Genomic DNA, 17,991 nt, shown 5'->3' on the forward strand with positions numbered 1-17,991 from the left:
AAGGAAAACAACCTTCATTGCTAGAGATGGCACTAGAACAAACCTGTACAAACAAACCTTATTAAAATAATACTTATCTTCCATTAGCTTCCTGCATCTATTTACCGTCCTACAATTTACCTCCCCACAAATCCAAAACCTCTTTTCTTTTATTTTGGCAAGTCTCCACAAATTTATTGCTCTTTGTTAAAATAGTATACAAGCCCCTGGGTCTAACTACTTCTTTGGGTCTTCATTTCTTTTCTATGAAGTCCTTACTATGCATACATAGTAAACCATTTCTCTTGTTAACCTGTCTTTTGGCAGTTGAATTTTCAGGGTCCCAGTCACCAAAGAAGGTAGAGGAAAAAGATTTTTTTCCTCCCCTGCAGTTTATACCCAAGATAATTGAAAATAGATTTTTATATACCCATATTCATTGTGGTATTATTCACAGTAGCCCAAAACTGGAAGCAACCCAAGTCTCCACTGACAGATGAATGGGTAAACAAAACGTGTTGCATAAATAAAGTGAAATATTGTTCAGGCTTAGAAAGAAGGAAAATTTGATGCATGCTATAAGGATAAACCTTAAGGACATTATGCTGAGTAAAAAAAAGCCAGTCATAAAAAGAAAATTACTGTATAATTCCACTTACATGGAGTACCTAAGGTACAAGCTCATAGAGACAGAAAGTAGAATGGTGGTTGCTAGGGGATGGGGGTAAGGGAGAATGAGGAGCTATTGTTTAAGGAGTATAGAATTTCAGATTTGCAAGAGGAAAAGCGTTCTATGGATGAACGATGATGATGGTAGTAAAACAATGTGAATGTACTTAGTGTCATTAAACTGTATACCTAAAAATGGTTAAGATGGTAAATTTTGTGGTATATGCATTTTATGACAACTAAAATTTCAAAAAAACAAAAACATAGTGGCAGCCCTTAAGTAGTTGGTAGGAGCCTGGGGATCATGTACAGTTAAAATCCTTCTCTTATTGAGGGAAAAGAGCCTCTTCTTAAAGATGCAGATGGATTTCTTAGTTTAGGAATGTTTTAAGTGATTGCTTGATATCTCATGCTTTTGTTTAGTATTCATTTCCTGCAGGGGTTGTCCTCTGCCTAGCATTGTGCTGGATTCCAGGAATCAAGGACAAATGAAACACTGTCCCTGCTCTCAAGGAGATTAGAGGCAGGTGGAACAGACAAGCATGTGAAAAGATGGTTTTAATATGATGTGACAAGGGCTAGACTAAAGGTGAGCACATCTAAGGGGGCATCTAAATCATACTGGAGGGCAGAGAAAGCTTCCTGAAAGAGGCGATGTTTTGCTTCATCTTGAAGAATGATTAGAATTAATTAGGCAGAGGAGTCAAGACATTCTAGGAAGAGGCTGCAGACATGGAGGTGTGAAACACGACGACCTATGTGGGGAGGGAACATCATGAGTGTGCAGAGGAGATACAGTGGACAGTTAGGCAAGGATCAGATCCAAGACTGTTTGGAGATCAATTAGAGTGTGGACTTTATCATAAAATCTACAGGGAGCTTTTATAAGCAGAATAATTACATCCCCATTTCAGGACAATGCAATATTTCCACAGTGGATAAAAAGTGTTCTAAGAGATTGTTTCAGCCAGCTATTGATGTATAACAAACCATTCTAGCGTCTTAAAACAACTCATTTATTCTTGCTCACACGTCTTCGGGTTGGCCGGGCCTATACTAGGCTGGGCTTAGCTGGCTTCTCTGCTTCAATCCGCAAGTCTGTCTGGGCTCAGTTCCTCACTGTACGTGGACCTCACATCTGCTCCATGTGTGTTAATTCTGGGACCTGGGATAAAGGGGAAGTACTACCTATGGGGGCTTCTTCTCATCCTCCTTGGTGCAGTTGATCATCCAAGGCATCTTCTTTCCATGGCAATGGCAGAAGCCCCAGAGAGAAGGCAGAAACTGTGATTCTCTTAAGGCCTAGGATCAGAACAGGGACATAATGATGTCCACCCACATTCCATTGGGCAAAGCAAGTCATATAGCTGAGTCCAAAGTCAAGAGGCAGGGAAGTACACCATGCCTCTAGTGAGAGAAACTGTAAACTCACTTGTAAAGAATGTAGATACAAGGAGAGGTGAAAAATTGGGGTCAACAGTTCAATCCACAATAGAGGCCATTTTTACTCAATATTTAGAGACTACAGACAGACTATTATTTAATATCTCTGTGGCCTTCTACAAGTTATTTAAAATTCTCTAGACATCAGTTTTCTCATCCATAAAATCTAGATTTGTATCTCCCCCATCTTGTGATTGCAAGACTTGCATGTGATATGGTCCATGGACTTTGCATTTTGGGCACCACTGCTAGTTATATGTAGCATGCCATGACTCTATGGATGAGAACTGTGGGAAGAGAGATCAGTGGTTTGACTGCAAAGTCAACATATTGGAGAGAAACAAAAATTCAGTAGAACCCAGACTATAGCATTCCCCTAAGATGACTATTAACACCCTCTCTGCTGGCAACTACAACTTTTTGTCTTTGGGGAAAGATGTGTCTCCCAGAAGAAAGCCAGCCAAATGATATGTGTTTGGTCTGACAGTTCTTTTACACATCCACTTTATTCCTTGGCAGTTTGAATTTTTGGTGTCTAGGACAAAGTTGGGCAGGAGGCAGGAGGAAAAAGCACCTCCTGGCATTGCTTTAGAGATGTTCTCCCTGAGTCTGTAGCTACTGCTCTGTCCAGATGGCCTCCCTTGGCTGAAACATTGTGCCAAAGACAATACGCAAAGTGTTCTTACTTATCTTCTCAGATTGAGAGCAACTGGCCCAACATCACACAGCTCTTCGGACCCAATTCTCTTGAATCCCACTGCAATGCTCTTTCTCCTATTGGTATAAATTAGATAGGCAAAAGGCTAAGCTGCTGTATAAAAGACACCACAAAACATAGAAATTCAGATAACATTGACATTCATTTCTCTCTCATATTGTCCAGAGATGGGCAGGCAGTCAAAATGGGTTGGAGGCTGAAGTCCAAGTGGACACCCAGGAATGCAGGTTTCTTTTATTTTCTTGCTTCAACATCCTCAAGCAGCCCTTCCCAATTGAGAGAATTAAGCTTTAATGCTTTAAAGCATCCATTGTGGTAATGAATTAATCTTTCTCTTATGTATCTGGAATAGTATAGCTTTGTACCATCTTTGGAATAATGGAGATAAGAGTTACTTAAAAGCAGAAACTAACACACCATTGTAAAGCAATTATACTCCAATAAAGATGTTTTAAAAAAAAGAGTTACTTAAATCATTTTCTGTAAGGTTTATTTCCCTTACAGGAACCCCATTTGAGATAGGCTGCTAGAGTGAGGTTCTTACCCCGTGGGGGAAGCTGGACCCCAGCACCACATCTGTACATTCTAATCCATGGGGAGACAAAAAACGTGAGAGAAAGGGGATTTTTCTTTTTTTTTCTCATTAAACTTTTTTAACGGGTCTCAAATTCTGTGAAAGATTTTTGGTCAAGTTGTTTCCATTAAAAAGTACTGATTTTAAAAACGAATAACTTAAAACTGCCACACACAAAACAAATGGTCCACAACACATTCTCCTTTCCTTCTGAAGGTTTTACGATGCATTGTTATCATTAACCAGTCTTTTGTTACTAAACTTAAATGGCCAATTGAGACAAACAGTCCTGAGACCGTTCTTCCACCACTGATTAAGACTGGGGTGGCAGGTATTGGGGATAATATTCATTTAGCCTTCTGAGCTTTCTGGGCAGACTTGGTGACCTTGCCAGCTCCAGCTGCCTTCTTGTCCACTGCTTTGATGACACCCACAGCGACCGTCTGTCTCATGTCACGAACAGCAAAGCGGCTCAGAGGAGGATAGTCAGAGAAGCTCTCAACACACATGGGTTTGCCGGGAACCATATCGACGATGCAGCATCAGCAGATTTCAAGAATTTGGGGCCACCTTCCAGCTTTTTCCCAGAACGACGGTCAATCTTCTCCTTCAGCTCAGCAAACTTGCAGGCAATGTGAGCTGTGTGACAATCCAGCACAGGTGCATAGCTGGCACTGATTTGGCCTGGATGGTTCAAGATAATCACCTGAGCTGTGAAGCCAGCTGCTTCCATTGGTGGGTCATTTTTGCTGTCACCAGCCACATTGCCACGACGAACATCTTTGACAGACACGTTCTTGACATTGAAGTCCACATTGTCCCCAGGAAGGGCTTCACTCAAAGCTTCATGGTGCATTTCAACAGACTTCACTTCAGTTGTCACATTGACTGGAGCAAAGGTGACCACCATGCCAGGTTTGAGAAGACCAGTCTCCACTCCACCCACAGGGACAGTGCCAATACCACCAATTTTGTAGGCATCCTGGAGGGGCAAAAACAAGGGTTTGTCAGTTGGGCGAGTTGGTGGAAGGATGCAATCCAGAGCTTCAAGCAGTGTGGTCCCACTGGCATTGCCATCTTTACGGGTGACTCTCCATCCCTTGAACCACAGCATGTTAGCACTTGGCTCCAGCATGCTGTCACCATTCCAGCCAGAAATTGGCACAAATGCTACTGTCTTGGGGTTGTAGCCAATTTTCTTAATGTAGGTGCTGACTTCCTTTGCAATTTCCTCGTATCTCTTCTGACTGTACGGTGGCTCGGTGGAATCCATTTTGTTAACTCCAACAATTAGTTGTTTCACACCCAGAGTGTAGGCCAGAAGGGCATGCTCACGGGTCTGCCCATTCTTGGAAATACCTGCTTCAAATTCTCCAACACCAGCAGCAACAATCAGGACAGCACAGTCAGCCTGGGATGTGCCTGTCATCATGTTTTTGATGAAGTCTCTGTGTCCTGGGGCACCAGTGATGGTCACATAGTACTTGCTGGTCTCGAATTTCCATAGGGAGATATCAATGGTGATACCACGCTCACGTTCAGCGTTCAGGTTGTCCAAGACCCAGGCATACTTGAAGGAGCCCTTCCCCATCTCGGCAGCCTCCTTCTCGAACTTTTCAGTGGTTCTCTTGTTGATCCCACCACATTTGTAGTTCAGATGGCCAGTAGTGGTGGACTTCCCCGAATCTACGTGTCCGATGACAACGATGTTGATGTGGGTCTTCTCCTTTCCCATTTTTGCTTAGGTTTAGTGGCGGTTTTCATGACACCTGTATCCTGGCGGCAAACCCGTTGTGGAAAAGAGAGAAAGGGGATTCTTAATCAACTGACCTGGGAGTTGCCTGTATTACTTCTGCTCACACCTGATTGGCCAAAATATAATTTCACAGCCACATTTAGTTACAGTGGTGCTGGGGAAAGTAGTTTATACCTTGGCAGCCATAGGCACAGCTAAAACTTTTGGGGATTCTTTTACTAATAGGAGAAGGATGGAATAAACAGGGAGACAATGATCAGTCTCTGCCACATTTGACTATTATTCACTAGAGAGTAAGTTTCATGAGAGCAGGAACTGTGACTCATTCACTAAGGACAAATAAATAAGTATATATGTTTTTAGCATAGTATCCAATATGTAGAAGATTGAATCCCTTTTATTTATATCACATTAAGGTAGTTCAGAGGACTGACTGAAATGATAATTTTCAAAAGACCCAAGGACTAAATAGTTCAGTGAATACTTACTCAACATTTATTTTTTTTGGCAGGGGAGGGAGGGTAAACTTGATGTGCCCTGAAGTAAGTTTCTCATTGTTAGTTTTTGTTTTTTGTTTTTTTTGTTTTTTGGAGTAGAATTGCTTTATAATGTTGTGTTAGTTTCTGCTGTACAATGAAGTGAATCAGCTATATGTATACCTATATCCCCTCCCTCTTGGACCTCCCTCCCACCCATGCCCCATGTTAGTTTTAATTATTGATTACTTTGACTTTCAAATGTTCAGGATCAATTTTTGGACTTTCATAAACCTGCAGAAGAAACACTCTTTCCTCAACTGTGACACAAAGGGGACTGTTAGGATGTGAAGATTATGTGGAATAAAGGAGCTGGTATTTGTAAAAAGCACTTAAAATGATGCCTGGTACATGGTGAGTGCTATATAAGTGTTATAGATGATAGAAGATAAATGATGATAGATAGATAGATAGATAGATAGATAGATAGATGGAATGAAGGAAACACAATGAGAACCAACCTGATATTATCTGCCTTATTTGTGAGTATATTATAACGTTTTCTACTAAAGGCAGAAACTGTCACTAGGCCTCTTCGGCAGGAGACATCTCACCAGAAACCTGAAGATTCATTTCTTTGCTTGGCCAAGCCTGGATGTACTTTGCCTACTACATGTACTAGAGTCAAGGTAACTCTTACCGATCTCTTTGTGGACACTAAAATGACAAGCAAAAGTGGATGAGAGTGGACGTTGGTTTAGCAGGTAGAGACAGCGCCTGACTCAGAAGGAGGCCAGTGCCATAGCAAGAAACTCTAGGAGTCCTCAGACCTAGTCTTCTGAGGTCATTCTCGGGCACATTAGAGATAATCTAGCACACAGACTACTTCAGGACATAAGATGACCTGGGCATATAAAATGTGTCCACCCCTGGTTTTGGCAGAGCAGTCTGGAATGGATGCATGGTTTGGCCCACCTTCCATGTATCCATGCTCCATTCCTCTGGCAACAGCACTTTGCTGCCCTTCTAGGGATCCACTGCTCTCTCTTTCCACATGGTTTTCGTACAGTTGTGCCCACCCCTCCACCATACCCAGAATGAGTACGCCATCTTCCTAACCATGTGACTGGTTTGGAAGTGGGTATACGACTCAAACTGAACTAGAGTCTTCCTTAAAATGTAATGCAGATGCTGGAAGAGAGAGGGTGGATTCTTCTGGACAGATAAAGGAAAGTGGAAGTTGATCTATTTGAAAACATCTATCCTAGTGCTAGAAAGGACATATGTGGTGAAAAAATGCAGCCAAACCAAAGAGGGAGGCAAGGTTGAGCCGATATCAGTTGGAAAGTACTGATACAATTTGAACGCCAAGATCCAGTTGTTCCTGAAGCTAGATTTGCCCCTTTCAGCTACATGCACCAACAACTTCCCTTTTAATTTAAGCTTATTTTAGCTAGTGTTTCTGCCATTTGCTTCTAAGAGAGTCCTGATTCATAGAGTACATGCTTTGGTTGGATTACCCTAACAGGTGTAAGGGCTAAGCTCACCCATGGCTGAGACTGCTGAGGACCTAGAGACAGCTCCTAGTCATGTCCCACTGGTTCAGAAAATTGCCCCAGGTTCCACTTTATACTTTCCACTCTAAAACTTCTTCCCTGGTTCCTTATCTCTACTTCTGTCCTGTGGTCTGGTACCTGGATCTCTTTGGATTGACACTTCATGGTACATTGAGCCTGGCCGCCTATTTCAGTCTCACCCTGAATGCAGTTCCTCCAAAAACACTGGGCTGCACCCTTTGTATCCCATGGGCCAATGTCTCCAACCTCTGCACCCGGCCCATGACCCCTGAGCCAGACCTCTCTCTATAAGCGAGAACCACCGAGTCATTTTGCTTCCATTCTGTGGGCCCTTTGTTTCCTTGCATGGGCCCCTTAATACATGTTCCCCTTCTTTTGGTGGTGTTGCCCTTGGCTTTAATTTATGTTGTTCAGGAAACCCAAAGGTCAAAACGTCCTCTATAGCTGAACAAAATATTCAGACTATTTTCCCCAGATTTGTTAATAGGAATTTTTGATGGGAAAGGATAAGAAAGAATAAGCTTTTACAGAGAGGTCAGTCATTCAGATAAGGAAGTCTTAAAAATCTGTATTGCATAAGGCACTCTGGCCACTTTTAGCCTTACATAAGACTTTTAGCCTATGGGAGTATGTTCCTATTGTAGACTCAATTGTGTCCCCTTGAATTTCTTCCTAATCCCCAGTGCCTCAGAATGTAACTGTATTTGGAGATAGAATCTTTAAAGAAGTAATTAAGTTAAAAGGAAGTCATTAGGGTGGGCCCTAATCCAATATATCTGGTGTTCTTATTGCAAGAAGCAATTAGGACAGATAAACAAAAGGAAGACAAAGTGAAGACATGGGGAGAAGACGGCCATTTCTAAGCCAAAGAAAGAGGCCTCCAAAGAAACCAGCCCTGCGGACACCTTGATCTTGAAATCCTAGTCTCCAGAACAGTGAGAAAATAATGCCTGTTTTTTAAACCACCCAGTCTGTGGTACCTTGTTATGGGTTCCCTTGCAAACTAATCAGTTCCCTGCTAATTATTAGCAAACTGGCATCACTCTTCACCAAATTCATTGGAAAAGAACAATAGAAATCTTTTCCTGGCTCTCTCTCTCTCTCTCAAAAAATATCCACAGGAAAGAAACCCATGGTATTTGTGGAATTACTACTAAACACTTTCTTATCCAGCCAGTAATAAAGGTGTGGATCTGGGGTCTTGATCATTGGTGGGAGAGGATGATACTACAGTATTCTCTTCCTCCAGTGTCAATTGTGGCCCCTCTTCCTTCTCTTCTTTCCCTTCCTGTCTCCTTCCCGAACAATTTATGCAACAGCCATTAGATAGAGCTGAGCAAGTAAAGTGTGTATGTGTGTGTGTTTAGGGCCCAGGGGGATGGTAAGCTGTGGTGGCCCAGAGGAGGGTGCTAGTGTCTGAGTGGAAGGAGGAGGGTACCCACACAGGGGCTTAAGCCTAGCACAGGGTAGTCTGGCCTGGGAAGGGTGAAGAGGGCATTTATGTCGATGAGCTGCCCGTGTAAGGAGTTGAAGGCTGAGTGGGGTGAGGCAAGTCTCCATGTGGGAGGGTGACCCTGTGTGGGGTGTCATGGCCAGAACAAGGTGAGAAGGATGTCTCTTCCCCACAGAGGTGCAACCCAGTGTAAGACATTAAAGCCTGAGCAGAGTGAGGAAGATGTCCACATTGCAGGGGTGGAGGGGAGGCTGGGACGGGGTTGGAGCCCCAGTGGGGTGAGGAGGATGCCCAGACAGAAGGGCGAGGTGGTGTGAAGTGGCAGGGCTGGAGCTGGGTGAAGAGGACATCCACATGGAGCCCAAGAGGTACAAGGAGGACAGATGAGAGACTGGTTACACAGAGGTGGGTTGATTAAATAAGAAAATGTATTAAGGACAAGGAAAGCTAGATGCCTCATGGTTGGAGAAGGACATTACAAATATGGAAAAGGGAAGACTAGAGTGAACCCTGTGGTGCTGGATTAGAGTTGGAGATGATGGTGTGAACACATAGTTTTCAAGACAGATATATAGAGGAAAAACAGATAAATAGATGATAGATAGATAGATAGATAGATGATAGATAAAAAATGTAAATGTGTACATGCACAAATACACATTCCCTAGCTCTGTGCACTGAGAGGATCTAGGAGTAGTGATACTCCAATATCAGTGAGCATCCTAAGTACCTAGATTTTGGTTTCTAAACACTATTCTCCACTAAAAGACACCAGGGATCCTTGGATAAAAGGCTGATGCCAGAGCTGGGCTAGGAAAAGTACAAGGTAACCCTGAAACCTCTTTTTGTACCAGAAAGTTAAAAAGTGATCAAAGAATTGAGAGACACGTCACATCAAAAAGACACAGAAGCCAGCTTGAAGGGACTCCCACTAGGCAAATATGGAACAATAATAAGCATGAAAATAAAGATAGTTATAGATTATGACCCATTAAATAAAAGAGGAATTCATGAACCTATACTGACATAAATAAATAACAAATTGAAGGTATGATAAGAAACAGGATAATGAGGGGCTTCCATGGTGGCGCAGTGGTTAAGAATCTGCCTGCCAATGCAGGGGACACAGGTTCGAGCCCTGGTGTGGGAAGATCTCACATGCCGCGGAGCAACTAAGCCCGTGCACCACAACTACTGAGCCTGCGCCCTAGAGCCCGCACGCCACAGCTACTGAAGCCTTCCTGCCAGAGCCCATGAGCCACAACTACTGAAGCCCGCGTGCCTGGAGCCCGTGCTCCACAACAAGAGAAGCCACCACAATGACAATCCCATGCACCACAAGGAAGAGTAGCCCCCACTCGCTGCAACTAGAGAAAGCCCACACGCAGCAACGAAGACCCAACACAGCCAAAAATAAATAATAAATTTATTTTAAAAAAAGAAAAAAAGTAATAGGATAATGAGATATTTCCCTAGTCTTAAAGTGCCTCCCCATTAGATACTGACTAATTACAAAGAGAAAGATGCCTGGGTGGCAGACACTGCATTAATGCTTATTGTTAACAGCATCAGTAATGGGACAAACCTAAATCTTAGGACACCTGATGGGATGTAGTGAGAAGAATGCAACATCAGTTCTGTGATATTTCTGCCCAAGATACATAGCCTGAATCTAATCATGAAGACACATCAGACAAATCTAAGTGGAGGGACATTATACAAAATAACTAGCCTCCAATCTCCACCAATGTCAAGGTCATGAAAGCCAAGGAAAGATTGAAAAATGTTCCATATCAAAGGAGACTAAAGAGATGCGACACAAAAACTCCACACGTTATTCCAGACTGAATCCTTCATCTGAAAGGCTTTACTGGGGTAATTAAAGAAACTTGAAGGGGGTCTGAAGATTAGATGGTAGTGATGGATCAGTGTTAATTTCCTGATTTGATGGGGGTATTGTGGTTATGTAGGAGAATTTTTTTTTATAGGAAATATACACATAAATGTTTGGATGTGATGGGGCATCATGTCAGCAACTCACTCTCAGATACTTCAGAAAAAAAATACAAATTATTTGTACTGTAACTTTTCTGTAAATTTACGATTGTTTCCAAATTAAAAAAAAAAAAAAAGGTCAAGGATGCAGGACAACTGGCCCAGTCTCTTCAAAGAATCTGTGCCATGAAAACAGGGATAGATTAAAAGAGGTTTATGGGACATGACGAGCAGATGCAAACACGGTCTTGGATGAGATTCAAATTTGGATAAACAGCAACAAAGCACATTTTGGAGATGATTGGGTAATGTAAATATGGTTTATTATTAGATGAGATGAAATGTGTTGAAATGGAAAAATGGACATCATTGACCAGAAAAGAAAAAAAAAAGCAGGTAATTAGAACAGTGGTAAGCATCATGTGATCTGATTTTGCGGAAAAAAGAGAAATACAAGTCAAGTTCTAGAAGGATAAATACTAACCTTAGTACTAGTACTCATTGAGTGGTGGGAATACATTTTTATTCTCTTATTTTTGCATGTCTTTATTTTCTAGTATACAGCAATGTCTATGCCCTTTTTCTGTGGTAGTAAAAGATAATTTTTAAGCAAAATTTAAATAACAGAATTAGGGGGAAAGCATCAATGGGGTCAGTGTATACAACTTTGAATAACCCACATTTTTATCCTCTGGGACATGTTAATGTTACAGAAGACGTTTGGACAAAGTCCCTGAAGTATCTCCTTGTCTCTGGCATAGGGTCATCACCTCGGCTGCATGTTTCTGAGAGGTGCCTAAGGGTGTGTCTGACTGTACCAGTCCATTTAATACCATATAGAAACGTTTCAGTTATCTCACCTGTAAAATTGGAACTAATGCCCTGCCACAGAAAGTTATTGGGAGTACTAAATGAGTTAATACATTTGTAAAGTGTTAAATAAATTATTAATAGATACCAATAGCACCTCATTTATACAACTACAAAATTTGTGATCATCTCATTTTTTTTGTTTCATAGAGAGAATAAAAGGAAACAGATATAGCCTCCCAGTTCAGATCAGAACATGGCATTTATTTTAATTCATGTACTCTTATATTGTACCTTCTGTATGCTAGGCACTATTCTAAGGGCTTTACAAATAATACTTTTTTTTTTTTTTGTGGTATGCGGGCCTCTCACTGTTGTGGCCTCTCCTGTTGTGGAGCACAGGCTCCGGATGCGCAGGCTCAGTGGCCATGGCCCAAGGGCCCAGCCGCCCCATGGTATGTGGGATCTTCCCGGACCGGGGCACGAACCCGTGTCCCCTGCATCAGCAGGCGGACTCTCAACCACTGCGCCACCAGGGGAGCCCCAAATAATACACCTTTAATCCTCATAATAATCCTATGAGGAGGGTAATCCTATTACTTTCCTCATTTTATAGTTGAAGGAATTGAGCCACAGAGAGGTTCAGTTGTGTAAAGTCACACAGCCAGTAAGAGGTAGGGACAGGGTTAGAACCATGCAGTCCACGCTCTTAACCTCAACCCTTGTAGCTGCTCTTACCACCACATAACCAAAGTACAGGAGTTGCTGGTACATTTATGCACGAGTTGCTTTCCAAAAGTTCACTTGTAAGCTAGTATTTCAAGTTGAATGCATTTCCGACCAAAACAATACTGCAAATTAGGTTTGGTTCCCGGGCCAACCTATTTAAATAGACCAAACTTTTTTAACAACATAGCTGATTCAGAGCAACTATGGCCTCCAGACCAGTGTCCCGCTGGGCAAAGGATAGTGAATAGGTTTTATCTCCCAACTCAATTCCAATCAATGACTGTGGCTGCACAGAACTCAGACCACTGTCTGGAGAAGAATTCTGAGATTGGCCTTAGCAGGAAAGGATACCAGTGTCAATTAATGATGTCTTCCATGAATGGAGAAGCAGGAAGAGAGGTCCCAAAGCCAGGCATTTTCCATCTCTGCTCCAGACCCTTTTACACCCTGACACTAAGCTGTGAGGTAAGGCTTGCGACCCTGTCTCTGGATATGTCTCAATCTAGAGCCCAGAGGAATCCAGGGAGTGGAAGAAAGGGACAGGGCAGGGATTCTGAGAGCAGAAACTGCTTGAGGCTTCTGTTGACAGCGTGTGGGGCCTGGTGAAACTAGTGGCTGAGATGCCTCTGATGGGGTGACAACAGCTGTTCAGAATTATGGGTAACTTTGCAAGTTGAAAATTTGTGTGTCAACCATGCCGGCCTAGCCCTTCCTCACACTCACAAACATCACCCCAGTGATCCACACACCAGCAAGCCCAAGGGAGGCAAGTCTTTGTCTACTCTCGTGGCATTTCAAGAAGTTGTCAGAATGGTTGAATGATTTATTCCAGGTCGTACAGTGAGATCAGTCATGAGTTATATATAAAAGCAATGTCAGAGTAGAAAGAAAATGAGTACATAGAACCCAGCAAGATGATCCCACAAACCACCAGCTTACGTACAGGGCTGTTAAACTAGGGTTTGGGATGGGTGGATCCTTGCTCATACTGCTGAGGTTTTCAGAGAGGGACATTAGAATGTGAAATGGACTTTGCATGTGGTTTGCTGAGGACTTATTTCTCAAGATAAACTAGAAAAAGTTAATTATATAAAGCTAAAAGTGAGTCCCAGGCTAGGTTGCATTTGAGAGAGTACTGTAGCCCAGCAGGCCCCCAAAATGTCATGTCAGCTTTCGAAGGCATTTCACAGTTGCTGCAACAGCACCGTTGGAATAAAGCCAAGCAGCTTTAGAAGCAGCCCAGTCCCTTAGACACAGATGACAGTGCCAAGAACAAAATAAAAAAGGGCCATGGCATCTGGGTCCTGCAGCGGCCAAATCATATCCATTCACCATGCCAAAGTCATCCTCAGAAAAATTCCCAGTGAGAGGCCCAGTGGCCCAGCAAGCTACAAAATCGCCTATGATGCAGGCAAGCAGTGGGTTCCAGTTCTCCAGCTTCTGCCAAGATTGCCAGGCAGTCCTGATTAAGCAAGTCAGTAAGATGATTTCTTGTTCATAAAATGGACACTCCACTCCTAGTGTGTGTGTGTGTGTGTGTGTGTGTGTGAAAGAGAGAGAGAGAGAAACAGACAGACAGACAGACAGACAGAGACAAGGAGAGACAGAGAGTGCACTAGAAGGCAATGATAAAATGAACAAAAAAATTTTTTAGGGAATTCCCTGGCTGTCCAGTGGTTGGGACTCCATGCTTTCACTGCCGAGGGTGCAGGTTCAATTGATCCCTGGTCGGGGAACTAAGATTCTACAAGCCACACAGCTTAAATAAATAAATAAACACAGTTTTTTACAAATTGTCCGGAAGATAAGGTTAACATGATTAAATGAACTAAAAAGAGGAGTGGGGAGAGAAAGAAGATGCTGGCCATCTCCTTAAGCCTTCTCCCAGTGCAGCAGGAAACTGACACAGGGACTGAAATCCCTCCCTGAAGGAAGGAAAGTCATGCCTTCCTCTGCTGGGGAGGTAAAAGAAAGCAAAGCAAAACTCAGAAAAGGTGGCCAAGCCAGGCAGAACCTTCTCTCCCACCTGCACATCTGCCTTGGGCTTTTCTTCTTTTCGGATTGTTGCAAGAAAACAGATGACTGTAGAAGGCTGAATTTTAAATTTATGAATGGAAGTTTGAACAGATGTTAGCAATCAAGATGGCATATAAGAATTTTCTTTCATACCGTGTTTACAGCCCAGCCTCCTTCGCATAAATGGGAGAGGGGGTCATAAAAAGGGTAGTTTTTGATCTCAGGACAGCATAGATCCAGCTTGGTGATTATATGGCACAATAACGGAAATATTGAGAGAACAAAGCAAGAAAACACTAATCAACTCCCTGTATAAATGCTAAATATTTATCTACAAGATGATAAAATATATCTGCAAGAAAACCATTAACCCATCAAGAGCACATTCTGTGTTTTAAGTGGGGGACGTTCAAGCCCAGGGTCTTAACAAATATCTGTGAATACCTAGTTGCTTGGATTCTGTTTAGATTTTTGATGTGATATAGATTACTTGCTTTGGTTTGGTTTGGCTGAATGTCCCAGACATATGGGGCCTTACTAAATTTCAGGGAGGAATTGAGTAAGAGCTAGTAAGAGATCTGATGATATGGGCATTCATCCATCATCCAATGCTAGGAACTGGGCTAGGTGCTCAGGGTGGGTGGGAAGCCGCAAAATGAATCAAACCTGATCTAGGCCCCCCACACAGAGAGCTGAAGGAAAAAGCAGGTATGTAACACAAGGCTGGAACAAGGTATATGTTGAAGGTTATAGTAGTGAAAAGAAAGGAGTGGGGTTGATTGGGGAATGGATCATGACCGTGATTCCTGATATCCTAAGAAGGGAAGAGTCAGGAGCTTGCGGCCATCTGGTAGAAGACCATCACCCAGGCTTTGTTAGCAATTTCTGTTGACTACACCTTCAAAACATGGGGTGGCCATAAAGTCTGGGAGCATGAATCATATAATGTGATCAGGTGTTATAATATAATGTCAATAAACCATTTATTATATATTCACTTGGATTTCCAGACTTTGCAGCCACCTTGGCTCTCCAGAATACATCACTTCTCACCACTGCCATCCACCGTGGTTATCTCTCTCCTGGAGGACTGCAACAGCCTCGCTAGTCTTCCTGCTTGTGTTTTTGCCTACATCCATCACCCACAACCAATCTATTCTCAACACAATAATCAAAGCAATCCTTTTGAAGCAGTGGTTCTCAAAGTGGGGTCCTTGCTGGGAAAGTTGTTGAAAAGGCAAATTCTTGGGTTCTCTTCACCTCTAGAATCAGAAACTCTGGAGGTAGGGTCCAGAAATCTGTGTTTTAAAAAGTGCTCCTGGTGATTCCGATGCGTGCTGAGGTTTGAGAGCAAATTGTAAGCATAGGTGAGTTAATGTCACTCCTTGGCTCAAAATCCTACAACTCTCCAAGGCCATTACAAAGCTACAAGGCCATCCATATACCGTCTGGCCTGTGGATCTTTCACTGACTGCCCATCACTCTAGTTTCTAGCTCACTTGCTCCTTGGCTATACTCAAGGTCTTGGCATTTACTGTTCCTTTGGTCTGGAATGTTGCCCATTCCCCAGGCCTCCTACCCCACCTATCATGGCTCAAACCCTCCTCACCTTCCCCCCCCCACCTCAAATGTCACTTTCTTGTTGATACATTACATATCCATGGTCTGTCTCTTCCCACTAGAATGTAAGTTACTTGAGAACCAGGATGTTGTTTTGTTGACTCCTGTATTCTCAGGGCTGGAACTGTGTACCTGGTACACAGTGAGTATCCAGGAAACAGCTGGTGAAGGAATGAATAAATGATCCTGTATTGAGGTCCTACCAGATGCCAGATATTGTTCTAGGTGCATCACCTCATTGAATGTGCCTCACTGAATTCCCACAAGGCATACGGTGTATGTTATCATCTTTATTTTACAGATGAAAAAGTGAACTAAATGCAAAAAAGAAGAGTGACAGATACTAAAAAATTAAAAAAGGAAAGGACTGAGATACGAGGTTATCAGAAAAGGAAACTTTTCATAATCCCCAAGTTCTGGGTTTGACATGGAGCCAAATCCACCTACATTTTGTACCAACTTTACTGTTTTTCCTTGAAATTGGTCTGGGCAGAGGACATGCCAGCTTACTCTGGTATTTACCTAAGCAGAATGTAACTAAAGAGGTAAAATCCTGCTTTCAATGATCCCAGGACAAGGCTACAAGTAGGAGAATTGCTGCTTTGTTTGCTGATATTTTCCCATTGGAAACACAGATATTTCCTGAATATTCAAATAGTTCTTACTCTTCCTCCCAATTACTTTTTTTCAGTTTTAAAAACAGTTCATATGTTGTTAATGACCTGGTAGAAGTGGATACTTGAACATGCTTATTAATGTGCTCGAAAATGAGCTCTCTATCAAGCCTCATGGGGATTTTTTTCCCCTGGCCGTTAAACATTGTGTTCTCTGCTAAACAACTGCCAAAACGAAAATCCAGTCCTGTGACCAGTGCTGAAGAGTGAATCTGGTAGTGGTTCATCTACAAAGAAAGACTATGCGAGCAGGCCGACCCAGGGCCATGGTTCTTCTCTATCTGTGCACATCTCCAGATGATCTCATTTAGTCCCATGGCTTTTAACACCATCTACATGCTGTTCGCTCCTGTGTCATCAGTCGGGGTCCAGGAAGAAAAATAGAACCCATGCCGGGTAACACAATGGAAGGAATTTATCCAGGGAATTAGTTACAAAGATGTTGGAAAAGCTGTGTGGGTAAATGGTGGGGGGTGGTGGTGGTGAGATAACCCAGAGAAGAGCAACAGCAGGAAGCTGTGACCCTCCCTGAGGCTGGAGAGACAAAAGGGCCACAGTGGTGTTCATGAGAGTTTAGGAACAGTCGGAGCAGGGAACTTGGAAGAGAGTCAGATCAGTGGGGTCTCAGACCATAGAGGAGATTCATTAATGCTACAGACGCTGCCCAAAGCAGGGAGAGGGGAAAGAACGCTGGCTTTTCCATTCCTCCTAACCTTTAGTGTTCTGCCAGTACCTTCCATCAGCCAGATTTTCCCAGGAGCCAGTTGGCAGGGAAGCTTGGGAAGTGTAGTTTGCATGGGTCACCCCCACTTCAATACAGAGCAGAGCAGGGAAGAGAGGGAAATGAATCAGAGTGCCAACAGGCAATGATGGACACTGTTCCCAAATTAACTTCTCCGGCTCAGACCTCTTCTCTGAGCTGCAGATTCTTTTTTTTTTTTTTTTTTTTTTTTTTTTGCTGTACGCGGGCCTCTCACTGCTGTGGCCTCTCCCGTTGCGGAGCACAGGCTCCGGACACACAGGCTCCGCGGCCATGGCTCGCGGGCCCAGCCACTCCGCGGCATGTGGGATCTTCCGGGATCGGGGCACGAACCCGTGTCCCCTGCATCGGCAGGCAGACTCTCAACCACTGCGCCACCAGGGAAGCCCTGAGCTGCAGATTCTTACATTCAGTTGTTCACCTGACACCTCCACTTGGGTGTCTAATAGTTCTAACTTAACAAGGTTCAAAAGGAGCTGGTTTTACCCGCCACCTCCCCCCCGATATTCTCCTTCTCAGAATGCGGATCACCCAGCTCAGCCAGAAATATGGGTGATCTTGGATTCCTTTCTTTCCTTACTCCGTATTCCCTCCAACCTTTTAGCAAGACCCACTGATTCCGTCTCCCAAACGGTACCTCTCCAGGCTTCTGTGCCTTCACTATCACCACCTTAGGCCAAGCCACCATCATCGCTCTGACGGGGAACAATAATGACATGCTAACTGGCCATGGTACTCCACT

The 17,991-nt window shown here is 43.2% G+C and overlaps 1 protein-coding gene across 1 annotated transcript; it reads right to left on the reverse strand.

Moving 5' to 3' along the window:
* Window positions 1-3,433: 3,433 nt before the first annotated feature.
* On the reverse strand, window positions 3,434-5,169 carry LOC309792201 (elongation factor 1-alpha 1-like). The gene is given in 2 exon segments (XM_082601614.1): window positions 3,434-3,921; window positions 3,924-5,169. Coding segments are annotated over 2 exon segments (1,386 nt in total). The 5' UTR covers window positions 5,119-5,169; the 3' UTR covers window positions 3,434-3,730.
* Between the last annotated feature and the right edge of the window lie 12,822 nt (window positions 5,170-17,991).

Source organism: Mesoplodon mirus (genome assembly GCF_964341445.2).
Source record: "Mesoplodon mirus genome assembly, chromosome: 16".
In the NCBI taxonomy this organism is placed as follows: domain Eukaryota; kingdom Metazoa; phylum Chordata; class Mammalia; order Artiodactyla; family Ziphiidae; genus Mesoplodon; species Mesoplodon mirus.